This window comes from Sminthopsis crassicaudata, chromosome 2, assembly GCF_048593235.1.
Source record: "Sminthopsis crassicaudata isolate SCR6 chromosome 2, ASM4859323v1, whole genome shotgun sequence".
Taxonomy (NCBI): domain Eukaryota; kingdom Metazoa; phylum Chordata; class Mammalia; order Dasyuromorphia; family Dasyuridae; genus Sminthopsis; species Sminthopsis crassicaudata.
The window spans coordinates 52,325,461-52,343,543 of record NC_133618.1 but is presented as its reverse complement, the minus strand read 5'-3'; the positions used below and the strand labels follow the sequence as shown (position 1 = coordinate 52,343,543).

Genomic DNA, 18,083 nt, shown 5'->3' with positions numbered 1-18,083 from the left:
GGTCAATATTGAAAAATAGCCCATGCATATGTTTTGTAAATTAAAAAAAAACTTTGTGATCAAAATTATCCATTTTATGTTTCATGATTCTAGTTTTAACACATCCATAGCTGCAAAGGTTATTTTCCTCTAATTTGTTTATGATATCACTATTAATATTTCCATTTATATTCAAAAGTCAGGTGTCCATTTTGATACATCTAGAATTTATTGTGTCATGGTATGATGTGATAATCCAAGTCTAGTTTATGCCAAATTACTTTTTAATTTTCCCAGCTTTTGTGATACAGTAAATGGTTTTGATCTTTATGTTTATCAATTACCATGTTCATTTGTTTATGTATGTTATATATAAGCTAATGTTATTGGTGGATTTTTTTTTAGATAGTATCAAATAATTTTGATTACTACTGTATAGTTTGAATGTTATTACTAAAGCTTCCTCTTTTCCTCCTCCCTCCTCCCCATTATTTGAGATTCCTGACCTTTTTGTTTCTAAGATTAATTAGTGAAGAGGAAAATGGAGGATAACCTGTGCTTGAGTGTTCTGATTCAGGAACTGTGGCCTTTCTTGACTGAACTACAGAGATTTCTGAGTTCTGAGTTAGAAAAATACAACTTCATGCTTTAGGAATCTTTGGCTAGACTCTATTCCAAAGTTCTTGTCACCCATACATGCTTGGTCTGGTTATCTTAGTTTAAATCCAGTTAATTTGTGGGAGGAGGGCTTTTTATTTTATAATTATAAAATTTTTTTTGACAGTATATATGTATGAGTAATTTTTTTTATAACATTATCCCTTGTATTTATTTTTCCAAATTTTCCCCTCCCTCCCTCTACTCTCTCCCCTAGATGACAGGCAATCCCATACATTTTACATGTGTTACAGTATAATCTAGATACAATATATGTGTTTAAATCCAATTTTCTTGTTGCACTTTAAGTATTAGATTCCAAAGGTATAAGTAACCTAGGTAGATAGACAGTAGTGCTAACAATTTACATTCACTTCCCAGTGTTCCTTCTCTGGGTGTAGTTGTTTCTGTCCATCATTGATCAACTGGAAGTGGGTTGGATCTTCTTTATGTTGAAGATATCCATTTCCATCAGAATACATCTTCGTACAGCATTGTTGTTGAAGTGTACAGTGATCTTCTGGTTCTGTTCATTTCACTCAGCATCAGTTCATGTAAGTCTGTCCAAACCTTTCTGAATTCATCCTGCTGGTCATTTCTTACAGAGCAATAATATTCCATAACCTTCATATACCATAATTTACCCAACCATTCTCCAATTAATGGACATCCATTCATCTTCCAGTTTCTAGCCACTACAAAAAGAGCTGCCACAAACATTGTGGCACATACAGGTCCCTTTCCCTTCTTTAGTATTTCTTTGGGATATAAGCCCAATAGCAGCAATGCTGGATCAAAGGGTATGCACAGTTTGATAACTTTTTGGGCATAGTTCCAAATTACTCTCCAAAATTACCGGATTCTTTCACAGCTCCACCAACAATGTATTTAGTGTCCCAGTTTTCCCATATCCCCTCCAACATTCATCATTATTTGTTCCTGTCATCTTAGCCAATCTGACAGGTGTGTAGTGGTATCTCAGAGTTGTCTTAATTTGCATTTCTCTGATCAGTAGTGATTTGGAACACTCTTTCATATGAGTGGATATAATTTCAATTTCATCACCTGAGAATTGTCTGTTCATATCCTTTCAACATTTATCAATTGGAGAATGGTTTGATTTCTTATAAATTAGGGTCAGTTCTCTATATATTTTGGAAATGAGACCTTTATCAGAATCTTTAACTGTAAAAATATTTTCCCAATTTGTTACTTCCCTTTTAATCTTGTTTGCATTAGTATTGTTTGTACAGAAACTTTTTAGTTTGATGTAATCAAAATCTTCTATTTTGTGGTCAATAATGATCTCTAGTTCTCCTCTGGTCATAAATTCCTTCCTCCTCCACAGGTCTGAGAGGTAGACTATTCTCTGTTCCTCTAATCTATTTATGGATCTCATTCTTTATGCCTAAATCATGGACCCATTTTGATCTTATCTTGGTATATGGTGTTAAGTGTGGATCCATATCTAATTTCTGCCATGGAGGAGGGCTTTTAAAGCTTCCACTCACTGCCATGAAGACTGTTAGGATTACTAAGTGAGAACTCAGGTTGTCTGGATGGTGACAAGGTGAGAATTCAGGTTTTCTGGACAATTACAAGGTGAGAACTCAGGTTGACTTGATAGAGGGGGCAAGCTCATTGGCTGGGGTGGTTCTTCCCAGAAGCCCTTGCATTATCCCACGCCCATTCTCTGGGAGGATAAAAAGAGACAGCACTGGGCGCAGAGAGCAGATCGGCCTGAAGAAGGATAAGAGCTGGAGGAGATTCAGAGCCAGGATTCAAGAAGAAAGACTCTGAATTGCATCAGGCTTGACGGGGCTCTCTGCAGGAAGGGAAGTCACTTCTAAGGACAAGAGTTAACAGCAACTGCCTGGAGACAACGGTTCACTACAGGAAGAAGAATCTGTCTGAGAGATTTGAGTAGACACAGCAGATCTCTTCCCAGAGAGCGATCCAGCAGCTTCTGGAGACGATAGCTCGTTACATTTGGCGCCCAACGTGGGGCAGACACGGTCCTGATTCCAGTGGAAAAGCCTCCCATCCAGATCTCAGTCTCTCTGACCCAGAACCGTGAGTAACAAGGAAACTTTGTTAAAGATTAAGTGAGCGTGCTAATAGATAAATAAGGAACTTAACTTGTTAAGGGCTAAACCAGGAATCTCTTATAGCTGAAATGGGGCAGATGTTAGCTATATTCAATCCCTGGACCTCAGCCGACTCAACCCCAGCCCCAGAAGCAACCTCAGCTCCATTCAGGAGTGGTTCTATAGAGAGTATAATCAAGATAATTGAGGAGCAGAGTTTACTTGTAACCTGGGTACAGATTGCTAAACTCTTGGCTGCATTAAGACGCACATCCCCTTGGTTCTTAGAGGAAGAAAAGATAGATGTAGATAAATGGAAGCTAGTGGGATATGAAATGAAAGAATTTCAAGCAAAAAATGGGCCTCGTTCAATTTCTGCAGAAGTATTTTATATCTACAACATAGTTCAATTAGCCTTAAACTATCAAGCAAGTTGTAGGAGAAGGAAAAGTTTTAAAAATGAACAGAGGAGGAAGTGTGAGGAAAAAAGGAAAGATCAAGATCTTTCCCTAGAGCAAGAGGATTTAAATGAGGAATTATGGTATGATTCTCTTGAAGAAGCTTCAACCCTGCCTAGAGAACAGATTATTGACAGGCCCACATCAACCCCACCTTCAGAGATGGAGGAAGAAAGAGGGGAAGAGGCAGAAACACAAACAGAATTGCCTGTGAAGAAGCCTAAGCCTATGACAAGATTAGAAAAAGCATTGGTTAAAGCTAAGAGAGAAGGACAGGATATAAGTGATTTTATACATGCATATCCTGTGATTGAAAATACTGACTCTGTAGGTAAAAAAAGGAGAAGATATGCACCTTTAGATTTGAATACAATTAAGGATTTGAAAAAAGGTTGTACCCTTTATGGGGCTACATCAGCTTATGTCAAAATGTTACTAGATGGTTTGTCTTATGAAGTCCTAACCCTGAATGATTGGAAATCCATAGCAAGGACATGTCTGGAACCTGGAGAAAATTTATTATGGCTTGCGGAATTTCATGAATTATGTAAAATTCAAGTCAGATGCAATTTGGAAATAGGAGTTAACACACAATTCACTTTTGAGCACTTAGCTGGTGAAGGTCAGTATGGAGAGAATTCGGAACAGATTAATTATACCATGACAATATATGAGCAAATTGCTAAGGCTGCAATAAAAGCTTGGGGTGTCCTTCCTGGACAGAAAGATCGGGGAGAGGCTTTCACTAAAATACAGCAAGATCCCAATGAACTTTTTGCAGATTTTGTGGGTCGTTTGCAAACTGCTGTCAAAAGAACTATTGGAGAAAATTCAGCTACAGAAATAATGACCAGACATCTGGCTAAGGAAAATGCCAATGAGATTTGCAAAAGAATTATATGGGGATTAGACAAGGATGCTCCTTTAGAGGAGATCATAAGACGCTGTGCTACAGTGGGAACAAATGCTTTTTACACCCGGACAATGATGAATGTGGAAAGGCAGGGTCCCTCCTGGCAAGGGACTTCTAGAGAAACTCGGCGATGTTTTCAATGTGGAAAAATTGGGCATCTAAGAGCTCAGTGTAGGTATGGAGATACAGTGAGAAGACAGGGTGAAAGAAGACCTAAAACCCCATGTCCAAAGTGCAACAGAGGACTCCATTGGGCATCAGAATGTAGAATAATTCAGGGAAATGGGATGAGGGGCCCAGGTCCAGGGCCCCAGGCAAAAAAGACTTGGGGCATGATGGCAGCTGATGTTACACCCAAAGAACCTTTAGAAGGCCAGGACTCTGATTTAATCAATCAGCAGAGAAGCAATCACATGGCAGAAAGGGATTACCTGATAAGTGAGTCAAAAGGCAATCAGATTGCAAAAATGGATTACACTTGGGGAGAATACAGGCCTTTTAAACCAACAGGGCTGTGCCCAGTGCAAACAACTCCAATGTAATTGCCAGATGATGAGAAGAGATTTAGAAAGTGGTAAATAGAATGTAACCAGATAGGTTAACTGCCTGGGGGAGAGGGTTTGCTTGTATTTCTTCAGCAGGAGAAGGAATCAGATGGGTGCCAACGAGTCATATTCGCCTTGTCCACCAGAGAGAGACAGAAAAAGAGAAAGACCTCAAAATAAAGGAGAAGATCTAAGAAACATCTGACACTGAAAGAGCATGGATAATAAGAAGACTGTTAAAGAACTTTAAAAACCAGCAGGAATCATTGGACTTCCTCACACAAGATGAGAATAATGGACAATGGACTTATGGACATTTATAAATTTTCAATTTATGATTATTTGATTATGTTATATACTTCTAGCATGCGTTATGTTACTATATGCTTATGTAATTTATGTAATTATCTGTAATACTTCCCATATTGATGGATTTATGTTTCAAGGTTATTTATGTAATTATCTGTAATACTTCCCATATTGATGGATTTATGTTTCAAGGTCATGACTGTCCTATGTTCTAAATCAAAAGAAAGGGGGAGATGTTAGGATTACTAAGTGAGAACTCAGGTTGTCTGGATGGTGACAAGGTGAGAATTCAGGTTTTCTGGACAATTACAAGGTGAGAACTCAGGTTGACTTGATAGAGGGGGCAAGCTCATTGGCTGGGGTGGTTCTTCCCAGAAGCCCTTGCATTATCCCACGCCCATTCTCTGGGAGGATAAAAAGAGACAGCACTGGGCGCAGAGAGCAGATCGGCCTGAAGAAGGATAAGAGCTGGAGGAGATTCAGAGCCAGGATTCAAGAAGAAAGACTCTGAATTGCATCAGGCTTGACGGGGCTCTCTGCAGGAAGGGAAGTCACTTCTAAGGACAAGAGTTAACAGCAACTGCCTGGAGACAACGGTTCACTACAGGAAGAAGAATCTGTCTGAGAGATTTGAGTAGACACAGCAGATCTCTTCCCAGAGAGCGATCCAGCAGCTTCTGGAGACGACAGCTCGTTACAGAAGACGACTTTATTTTTTATTTTTATTTTTTGGGGAGACTATTTCTTGTATATAGCAGATTTCTTGGCTTTGTTTCTTACACATTTTGCCACTTCAGTTTCACTAGATTATTGAATCTATTTACATCTTAGGTTAAGATTGGATTTTCTACTTTTTATTACTTTTGTATTGCTTTTTACCATCTCCTTCTTTTAAATCAATACTTTATCCTTGTAAATAATTTTGATTACCCTACATTTTGATGCTTGTCTATTTCCCTCAGTTCTAACCCATTTCTGCTTAACTTGCCCTATCCAAAGTCCCTTCAATTTATTTCAGGAATAAAAAAAGAAATTAACAATGGCATTTATTTTTCCTCTTTTGACTCTTCTCCTTTCCTTTCCAGTCAAAAGAATAATTAAAAATCTTCACTTCTCCTTCATATTTTAGTGAATGCTGTTTTGCTATGCTCATGTCTAAGTTCTTCCCATCTATTCTAATCTGAATTTTATTCTGATATATACATACATATGTATTTATTTATTCCTTCTGTATTCTGAATTCATCTTGAGGTTTAAATCTTATTAAGAACCAGTTTTAACTCCATATTTTCTCTCATTTCTGTTATTTCATGTGTAAATCTTGCCAATTCTTTCATTTTCTGCTATACCTTATTTGTAATTCATGAAGGAAGCAAAGTTGATTGGAAAATAATATATTGGGAAAGTACTTAGTGTCATAAATCAATAGGACCCATCCCTTAACAGGATCAGTTTCTATTCCTAAATCTAGGTTATTCTATCTCTGATTATATGTCCTTATCATATTAGGTGTTTAATGCCTAAAAGGGACTTAAACATTTCTTTCTCTTGGGATGGGAAGCCATCTAAAAAGGTAAGCCTAATGTGAAAAGGCCCCCCCATATAAAGCTTATCATAAAATCCCCTGCTTCTTATCACAAAATACACTTTCACACTCACAGAACTTCTGTTTAGTGGTGCCCTCTTCTTTCCCTATCTGGGACGAGGATCATTCATTTAGTGATCTCATGAAGCTCCAATGGATTAATTTTCCATTTCTATACTGATGATTTTCAGATCTATTGATTCATCCCTAATTTCTCTCCTAATTTCCAGAATGACAATTGCCTATTGAACATCTCCAAACTAGATGTCCTGTAGTCATCTTAAATTCAACATGTTCAAAACAGAACTTATTTTTCCCCTTCATACTCTCCAAAATTCCTCATCATTGCAGACGGTATCACATGCTCCCAATAATGCAGGCATGTAGACTAGATAGAATTTTCTATTCCACCCTCTCTTATCTTCCATATCCAATTGCAAACTGTGTTTCTATCTCTGCAGTATTTTTCATATTTGCTCCCTTCTCTCCTATTGACTCTGATGTACATTCTGTTCACCTCATACTTTGATTATTGAGACATCTCAGAAATGCTTAATGCTTCTTCTCAAGACCTGATTTCAATCTGGCCTCAGAAACTTAACAGCTGTGTGATCCTGGGCAAGTCATTTAACCTTTGTTTGATTTACTTTCTTCAAATGTAAAATGGGGATAATAATAGCATCTACTTTTCAAGATTGTTGTGATCAAATGAGAGGATATTTGTAATGCCTTGGACCAGAGTAGGTACTTAAATGCTAGTTCTCTTCCTTCTTATTGAAATAGATTTCTGGTTGATCTCCATGACCGGCTTTCTCAATCCCAGGCCATCCTCCATTCAGCTGTCAGATTAATCTTCTGAAGCAAAGATCTATTTCACCCATCTATTCACTCAATAAAATTAGCTCCCTATTATCTTCTTTTTAGTTTTTAAAACCCTTTCTAGTCTAGTACCTTATTATCCTTCTCAGCTTTTGACACTTCCAGACATTCTGTGATCCCAGGACACAGCTTTCTTTGTTCAGGACACTCCATTTCCCTCATCATGTCATGGTCACTTACTACACCTCATGTCTGTAATTTTCTCCCTCCTCTCTGATGCTATTGGCTTTTTCTGAAGTCTCAGTTAAGACGCCACCCTTCTACAAGAAGTCTTTCCAACTGTCATGAATAAGAATGCCCTGCTGATCATCTCTAGTTTATCCTGTATATAGATTGTTTGTACAGAGTAGTTTACATGTGAGTTGAAGCACAAGGACTTGGTTTCTTGTCTTTTACCTTTCTTTCTAGTCTGATATCAGTTCATGGCATGTAATAGGCACTTAATAAATGATTATTGATTGAGTGAAGGTAGAATGCCTACTCCAGTTAGGGATGCAGTCTCTTTTTTCTAAAACAGAAGCTCTTTCTACTCAGCACTCTGAGTAGATGCTGCTCTTGCCGCCTTCTTCTATCCTTCATTCAAATTACTCTCCCTTTGTTTTGTGTTTCTGGGCAGAATCAGTGTTTTCTTGTGGGGTAAGAAGGAATTCAGATGTGAACTCTCATAATCAGAATCTCGTTATGGGGATATTAGGTCTTACAGAATTACCTTAAGATGTTAAGTGACTTGTCCAAGGTCAAGAAGTTAATATATCATGTCAGAGGCTGATTCTTAGGTTCGTTCTAAAGGCATTATGAAATGCTGCTTTCCAGCATTATTAATAATAATACTTTAAATTCAAAATCTAATTAAACTTTGGATTGCCAAATACTAAGTCTATTTATGCAAAAGTGTTTTGTAGTTATCTATTCATGAATAGATCCTCATTCTTACTAATTCTCTCCCATCTCAGTGATATTAAAAAAAGGGCAAATTTTTATTTTACTTTATTATCATGGATTTTTTTTTGTCTTCTTAGAATTAATGTGTTTTTGAAAAGCAAAGTGGCTATACTTTTTCTATGGGTTTCTTCCTTTAAAAAAAATTAATGGCTATTACCAGTAATGAGAACAATCAATCTTGCAAATCAAAGTTGCAATATCATGTTAAATATGGAAAATACAAATAGCAACAGCTTTGGAAAGGGAAAATCAGGGTGTACTAACTGATGGTAGCAACATTGTCCATTTAATTATTATATGTTTACAATAATTGTTAATAATTATTCCTAGTATAGTATAAGAATTAATGATAAACATTTTGCTTAAAAATTAGCTTGTATTTTATGAAACACTATCTAAACATCCTTGGAATATTAATTCTAACCAGTTCTCTCTACATCACTGAAAATTATCTGTCATATATACTTCATTATGTATTGGGGCATAAGCTTTTTAAGAAAAAGAAAAGTGAGCATGGCCTAAAGTTAAACTGTACCAAGTAAATGGACATCAGATTTTCAGGAAGGTATATAGATATATGTATAGATATCTATCTATATACATATACACACATGTATAGAAATATTTATATAGCTATATGTACACTCACACACATGTGCATGTGTTTGTGTCTATCTAGTCATTTATCTTTAGGCACATTTGCTACCTCTTCAGATGTGAGAGAAGGTCTCCAAAGTAAATTACAACTTTTTATTCAAACATTAATATATCATAATTATTTTGTTTCAAAAGTCTGTCAGATTTAGGCATATCATAGTTTGATTTTGAAAGATGATATTCCTTCTCATTAATTGGTATTAAGGAAATAAAGAAAAAATTATCCCTGAAAAGAAATTCTTTAAACAGGATAGCTATTTGGAAGGCAGAATTATAGAGATAACATTAGCTGCTTTGAAGGCAAGATGATGAAACCCAACTCGGAGACATTTAAAATATAAATTGTAAAAACCAACAATGCATGCAAGAAAACAACTTTTATATTATTAGATGAGAAGATTCTTTCTAGTTCCAAATGCTTTTGGGAGCTGGGGGGAAGGGTGGAGGAACAGGAGAACAGGAACTCCTCATCTTGTTATTTTATGAGTACTGAGAATTCTCTAGTAAGTAAATTCTCCCTACTAAAGCAGAAAATTATGTGGGGCACTGAGGAGTTCTCAATCAATCAATAAAAATTTATTAAGCACCTATTATGTTCCAGACAATGTGCTAAGTGCCAAAAAAAAAAAAAAAAAAAAGATTAGGAAGTAAGTAGGCAGAGATGAGGAGGAACAGAATTTCAGACTTAGAGGACAGGTAGGGAAAATGCCCAGAGCCAAGAAATGTCTTCTCTTGGTGGAATAGCCAGGAGACCAATGCCACTAGTTCAAAGAATATAGAGTAGGAAATAAAGACTGGAAAGGAGGAAGCTTACAAGGTCTTGGAATGCCAAACAGAGCATTTTGTTTTTGAGGGGAGCCACTGGAGTTTACTGAGTAGGGGTGTGGGGTGACCTGGTTGGACATGTGCTTTAGTGCTCCTTTCCATCCTTGTACTGTGACCCTGAAGTGAGTATAGGCAGTGGATTTGTCAAATAGCATCTGGTCTGTGACTAATATTAGTCCAGAAGTCCCCTATAATTTCTTTCTGACCAGTTTTTCCAGGTCTTCTTTTCATCTCTAGCTTGAGAGGACCTGTGTTTTAGGGAAAAAGAGAAGGCAGGCATATTTGAGATTTGTTGCAAAGATGAGATTGATAGATCATGGCAATAACTTAAATATAGGAGGAGGGTGTTTATTGATAGTGAGGAATCCAGGGTGACCCCTATGTTGTGAATGGGAGGAACTAGAAGGATGCTGTTGCTCTTTAAGGTAATAGGAGAAGTGCAGGGGAGGGTTGTGTGTGGAGAGGGTTTGGAGAAGAAAATGAGTTCTGTTCTTGGTATACTGATTTTAAGCTGACTACTGAACATCCAATTTGAGATGTCTGAAAGGCAGTTGGAAATGTGACATGGACAGTGGGACAGGATATGTAAATGTGAAAATTATCAGAAGAAGGTAAGTAAATGCATGGGAGCTAATAAGATCACCAAATGAAAGACTATAGGAGAATTCTCTTACTTTTTTTTTTTTTTAACCTTTTCTCAAGGTACACCCAGGACAGAATTGTGAGAGACACCTCAGATAAAGGGTGTTGATCCAGAGGAGGATTCAGCAAAGGAGACAGGTTAGAAAGGTAGAAGGAAAACCAGAAGAAAGGAATGCTTTGAAAATCCAGAAGGGAGAAGCTATATCAAGGAGTAGTAAGTGATCAATTATCAAAAGCTGTGCAAGAGGTCAAAAAGAACGAGAATTGAGAAAAGGTCATTTGATACAGAAACTAAAAGATCATTAGTAACTTTGGAGAAAGCAGTTTCTGAAGTTAGATATTAAGGAGTTATGAGAATGGAGGGCATCTATTGTAGATGGCTTTATTTATTTATTTTTCCTGAGGCTGGGGTTAAGTGACTTGCCCAGGGTCACATAGCTAGGAAGTGTTAAGTGTCTGTGACCAAATTTGAACTTGGGTCCTCCTGTCAAGGCTGGTGCTCCATCCACTGCACCACCTAGCTGCCCCTGTAGATGGTTTTTTTTTTTTTTTTAAAAAGAGTTTATTTACAAAGTGCAACAGGCAAATCAGGCAATAGTTAGCAGGAATGGAAGGATCAAGTAAGGCTTTTTTCCATAACAGAGACACATTAACAAGCTTAATAGGCTGTAGGGATTGAACCAGTAGATAGTTAATGATTGAATTAGTAGAAAAAGTCGGGGTGATGAGGAGATGGAATTGGATCACTTGAACAAGTTAGAGTGGTTAGCCACGGTAAGAAGTCCATTTCATCAGGTAAGATAGAGGTGAAGGATAGAATGGCAGAAATCATCTGAGTGACAAAAAGATGAAAAAGAGGGAGTTAATGGTAAGTTGCCTCTTTTTTCTGTAAAATACGAAGCAACATTTATAGTTCAGAGTGATAGAATGGGAAGTTATGGAAGTTTTGAGGAGGGATGAGAAGGTTTGGAAGAGGTGGTGTAGGAAATTAGAAAGTGAGATGATAATAGAAATAGGACCCAGTGGTTATGTTTTTCTCCACCTTGTTTAGTGGCATGAATTAGTGGTTGAGATTCGAAGGATGTAATTGGTGATGTGATAAGAGTTACAGATTCAAGAGATGAATACAGTATACAGTTAAATTGGTTCACTAAGGGGTCAAGATGGGACAAAGAGGAGTAATTAATGCAGAGGAGATGACCAGGGAGAGAACTGAATGATCAGGGGTTTGAAGGTGAGGAAGAAGAGTAGAATTTTACAAGGGAAGGCAGAAATGAAAAGACAATGGCTTCTGGTCAGATAAGAGGATTTTAGACTTTTTGACCTTGGAAGTAGTATATTTATGGGCGATGAAAAGATCAAGGATATGACTATTTTTGTGTGTGACTATGATAGGACGGAGGAGTAGTTTGTATGAGGTAAGTAAATTGAGGAACTATGTATGAGTAGTCAGGATGTTTGAGAACATATATATATATATATATATATATATATATATATACACACACACACACACACACACACACACACACACACACACACATATATGTCATACACACACATATAGATAGATATAGATATGTTGAAGCGTCTTAGGGAAGAGAGAAAAACTGATCTATGTGCTAAACTTCATAGAGAAAGGAAGAAGAGTGACCTTCTTAGAAGTTTGTAGACAACTGCTTACAGGATTTTTATTAGGTGGGAAATGTGAATAGCATGAACCTCAAAGGAAGAGAGGTTACTGAACAATGGAGATAGGGGTTAAGTATGTTTGAGAAATGGGACTTGAATCCAAATCTTCCTGATTCCAAAGCCAACTTTCTATTAAGTACACCGTGACTCTCCAAATAGGATGATGACAATAGTTATATTCTTCTCCAATTATTTAGAATGATTCATCAACAAATATAATTCATAAATTCAATTACCTTTGGGCTAGTTAAGTTGGTTTCTGTAAGCCAAAAATTATTTGGAGATTTATACACTAAATGATCACCAACTTTACTATATGCAGCAATATAGCAACAGATCATTTATCTGGCACTACTGAGGAAGATAATATTGGAGGGAAGTTTTCCAAATAAAATATAATATTCCCATGTGAAAACAAAGCTTTTTTATTTTTAGTGATACCTTCTGTTTTTATATCATCTTTGCTTTGTATTCTATTACTCCCCAACCTCTTTTTAGTGAGCCATTCAAAGTAATAAAAATTTTTTAAAAAAGAAAAAAGAACAGTTATATAAAACCAACACATCAAATCTTTCTTTAAAAATATGCAATATTCCACACCCATAGACCTCTGCAACTATTCTCTGTGGCCATGTTTAATCAATATAATTATATAGTATTTAACTTCTTTCTTTTTTTCTTCTCCTTATCTAGGTTATCTCACTTTCTGTCAAGTTCAAGTAAGCAATTCTATTCTTCTCTGAAATCTTCATATGTACCATTTCTTATAACATAGGTCTGTTTCAATCCATTAATATGTCACAATTTATTTAGTTCATCCCCAACTGATAGGAATCTCCTTTATTTTCAGTTTTCATTTATTTATCTAGGTATCTATTTATTTTATTATGCTTATAAAAATGGGTTAAATCCATAAGGGTTTTTAGTGAGGAAAAGTTGTTTTTTTGTTTGTTTGTTTTTTGGTGGTTTTGGTGGAAGATACCATTAAGGGGGAAAATGCCATGAAGTGGGAATATGTTACTGACCAGTAAGCTAACTCCAAAATGGATTTAGTACCCTAAAAAGAGATGGCAAAGGAATTACAGTAGAGTAGGACTTTTATAGAGGAAATATAATCTCGGGGATTGACATTATGACTTGGCTTTATAATTGGATATACTAACTGTGAGGTTATGATGATTTTCTCAATGCAAAGAATTCAGCTATGAATTCTACCAGAGATTTCCACCTGGGACATCAGCCTCTCATTCAGGAGGATTAGAAATAAAAACAGGAGCTTCCCATATCAGTGATAACAAAGGTTATTATTTATATCTGGTTTAAAAGATCAGAAAAGATAAAATTAGAGAAACTTAAAAACTCAAACGATTGTTCTAATCTATACTTTTCAGTGAATTATGTGTCTTTGTTGATTTCAGTCTACTATAGAAGTTTTAAATCTTCTGTAAATTTGCCTAATTCTGTTCTCATATTTTCATCAGCCAGTACTTCAATATAGGGTTAAACCATTCTCAAAGATTTAACAAGATAAGTAGTTACTGGTCACTTTTTTTTTTTTTTTGGCTAGAGATGCAGGCAAGGATAAGATGGTGATAGAGTAGAATCTTTCAGTTCTTGAAAAACAAGGTCTAAGAGATTTTAAAACGGTTTAATCTCTACCAAAGAGAGATCTATAGCCTCTTCTCTTTTAGTACAAAGGATTTCAGTATGTATGTGTGCGGAAGAGGTGTGGGGTTTGCAGTAGGGAAGCTGCCTCTAAGAGAGAAGGCAAATAAGATTTTATAATAGTGTTTCCTATAGGCCAGGCACTATGTTCTTCACAAATATGTTATTTGATTATTGCAACATGGATTTCAAAGTGGTTAAAAGAGCTTATGAAAGAGTTTAGCTATATTATCTATGGTGAAATTTCTTCAGGATAATGGGTGATAATTAGCAGCCTGAGAGAATTTGTTTTCTATTCTCTATAGAGAATAAACTAAAAGCAATTTGGCTCAGCAGCTCAGCCAAAGAGAAGGAGAAACCAATGACAGTTCTGCAAAATCAAAAGTGTAGGCCCGATCTTCCATAAGCATTTCTTTACAGGTTCCCCACGTGTGGATGTTTCTGGTGACCAAAGTCTACTCTTCCAACTGCATATACTGCAATTGTGAGAAAGAAAGCTCAAGGCTTACTGGGGAAGAGCTATAATTTGGAAGAAGTTATTCTATGGTGATTTTAATTACATTGTCATTTGATAAAATGCTTTGGTTCTAATCAAAATGTGTAATCCTACTGACTGATTAAAAAGTAAAGTATATCAGTAAGCAATAATGGTTTGGAGAGGATTCTGATCCATAAACAATTAGAATTTAGGGTGGCTAACTGGGAGCCCAGAATGTGGGGAGGCCCCATGAGATACATACTAAAATAAAGATGTTGCACTGATAATCTTTGTGAAGTTCAAAAAAACACTTTCCACATCTTCTTGAACAAAGGAGAATTTAAAAACCTTACCTCAAAGGAACATTCAACATTTCTTTCATTTTTCTTATGCGATAATCCCTTCAGTTCTATCTTTTCAACACCCACTGCAAAAGAAAAAGAAAAAAAAAAATCCTGAAATTAAACTGAGGTGCAATAATAATCAACTATCTTGCTCTCAACAATTTTCATTACTTTTTGTTGTTCTGTCATTTTTAGTTGTGTCCAACTCTTTGTGACCCTATTTAGGATCAGGCCTCGTGTTCCACCCATCTTGTCACCTACCCTGATAAATTGTTAGAGACAACTATTTCACAACTTTTGAAAAACTTTGTGGAATTAAAGGACCCTAAATGGAAAGAAGTGGGCAGGTAAAATCCCAAGTATCAGAAAATATGCAGGAAAACAATGATTGAGCTGGGGGCAAAATGGTAGGAGGCAGATGAAGACAAAGAAAATAGCAATTCTGAATCAATAAATATGAATTTAAAAATCATTAATTCAGTAATGTACAATATATATGTATATTGAAAATAATGGTCCAGTTCTCAATAGACCAAAATTATGTCAGTGATAAAAATGTGATTTTTATTGGAGGCAGCAATTACAAAGACAAGTCTAATTGTGAAAAACCAAGCAGGGATTTGTTAAATATTGCTTTTATAATACAAGGAAGCAAAAAGTTATAAATTTTTTTGGGTGGGCCGAAGCAATTGGGTTAAGTGACTTCACCAGGGTTCACATAGCTAGTGAATGCTAAGTGTATGAATTCAGATCCTCCTGACTGTAGTGCTACCTATTTGACTCCCAAAGTTATAATTTTAAAAAGACAGTTTAACAAGCACAAACAAATGAAAATAACCTATTCCTATCATCTTTCCTAAACACAAATAACAAATATTGTAGAACTACTTATAGAAGGCATTTGTTCCTTGAGAAATTTAACTGCTAATTTTCTAATTCTGTATGCAATGTACTTTACAACAGGGCTTCTTAAACTTTTATACTTGCAACTCCTTTTTGCTCAAGAAATTTTATGTGAATTTTTATGTTTAAGAAGTTTTGCTTTACAACACAGTTCTCCCTTTGCATGCATTCTACGGTTCAGTTGCACTATCCTTCCTGAAATTAGTTATACATGGGATTCTACCTCTTAGCTGTGAACCTTTGTATAACTATTCATCCCTTCTTCTTCTCTCCCCCATTATGTATATCCTTCTTTTTTTTTCTTTTTTTCAATTTTAAAAATTTTATAACTTTTTTTTTGACAGTACATTACATGGATAATTTTTTACAACATTATCCCTTGCACTCACTTCTGTTCCGATTTTTCCCTTCCTTCCCTCCACCCCTTCCCCTAGATGTCAGGTAGTCTTATACATGTTAGAAATGTTATAGTATATCCTAGATACAATATATGTGTGCAGAACCGAATTTCCTGTTGCACAGGAAGAATTGGATTCAGAAGGTAAAAATAACCTGGGAAGAAAAACAAAAATGCAAACAGTTTACACTCATTTCCCAGTGTTCCTTTTCTGAGTGTAGCTGATTTTGCCCATCATTGATCAATTGGAATTGGATTAGCTCTTCTCTATGTTGAAGATACCCACTTCCATCAGAATACATCCTCATTACAGTATTGTTGTTGAAGTGTATAATGATCTCCTGGTTCTACTCATTTCACTCAGCATCAGTTCATGTAAGTCTGTCCAAGCCTCTCTGTATTCATCCTGCTGATCATTTCTTGCAGAACAATAAATATTCCTTAACATTCATGTACCACAATTTATCCAACCATTCTCCAATTGATAGGCATTCATTCATTTTCCAATTTCTAGCCACTACAAAAAGGGCTGCCATAAACATTTTGGCACATACAGGTCCCTTTCCCTTCTTTAGTATTTCTTTGGGATATAAGCCCAGTAGTAGCACTGCTGGATCAAAGGGTATGCACAGTTTGATAACTTTTTGGACATAATTCCAGATTGCTCTCCAGAATGATTGGATTCATTCACAACTCCACCAACAATGCATCAGTGTCCCAGTTTTCCCATATCCCCTCCAACATTCATCATTATTTGTTCCTGTCATCTTAGCCAATCTGACAGGTGTGTAGTGGTATCTCAGAGTTGTCTTAATTTGCATTTCTCTGATCAATAGTGATATCCTTTCTCCTTGCTTAAATCTCATAGAATCTTTTATTTCCTTCACTATATATATATACATATAGTAAATGGGAAGTTATCTCATAGGGAAGAGGGAAGTATCCACTAGGAAAGGCCTCTTAGGAAATAGAATCTGAGTTGAGTGTTAAAAGAAAGCTAGGAATGATACAAGGCAAAGGGGAGAAGGGAAAACTTCTCATGTGGAGCATGAAATGAAGAGGCAGGGTTTCAAAAGACAGTGTCTTATGTGAAGAACATCAAGAAGGTCAATGCTGCTTAAATTCAAAATATGCATTGTGCTTGCATATATTGGAAGTTTAATAAATATTTATTAATGAAGGTGTGCAAACGTAGGTATTTTTAACACATATATAGAAACCTAGTTAAAATATAAATTTTATCATTAACAACAGAGACTTGTATTAAATCTAGATAGCTCCTAATCAAATCAATAGTTTTAACTCATCAGTCAGTAAAAAAAAAAGATCACTAAATAGATATGGATAAATTTAAAGGAATTTTGTTGTTGTTTGCCAACAATAAACTAGAAACAAATGATGATGACATCATAATGAATAAATTCACATAGTTATTAAGTTATCAGAGTCCATATTTGAAATTCAAGTACATTAATCTAACTACTGTACCATCTACCTGTCTCCAGATTACTAACTTAAGAAAAAAAAAATCAATACTAAATTAGAACAGAATTAACAATTCACAAATGATTTTGATAACTGCCTGATTCCTGGCTCCCCCAAAATAAGTTCTGATACCTTTTGTATTTAGATAACAGTCATTTCTGGGGGAAAACAAACCAAAATTATCATATTCACCCTTCTGAATTGAACCATGCTCCTTGTAACAAAAAGGCTAAATATCCATTACACTGATCATATCTAACAATATACACAATATTCTCCTCCAGTAGTCCCTATATATCTGGCATTGGATATGCTTCACTTTTGTTCTGAAAACCTTCATTTTTCATTTACTTGGAGAGCTACTTCTTTTTGGTGATCTTTTTTAAAAATTTACACAGAACCATTAGAACAGCATATTCAATTTCAATGTTTCTAATTTTTACAGTACAGTGATAGTGAATCACATTCAAATACAATAGGTTTTTCAGCCAGTCTCTACTCCCAAATGATAGGTACTCGCTTTGTTTTTAGTTCTTTACAAAGAATCCTGCCATGGATACATTGGATCTGTGGGGCATAGGAATAATAGGGGGATGATCACATGAATGAATATTTAGGCACTTTATACAATTACAAAATCC

The 18,083-nt window shown here is 35.8% G+C and overlaps 1 protein-coding gene across 3 annotated transcripts in view; it reads right to left on the bottom strand.

Annotated features, from left to right (window-relative positions):
* Positions 1–18,083, bottom strand: part of ZCCHC14 (zinc finger CCHC-type containing 14) — a 111,370-nt gene that overhangs the window by 28,542 nt on the left and 64,745 nt on the right. For all 3 annotated transcript variants that reach the window (XM_074286261.1, XM_074286260.1, XM_074286259.1), the window contains exon 3: positions 14,667–14,740. In XM_074286261.1, coding sequence (XP_074142362.1) covers positions 14,667–14,740 — 74 coding nt within the window. The remainder of the gene's footprint in view (positions 1–14,666; positions 14,741–18,083) is intronic.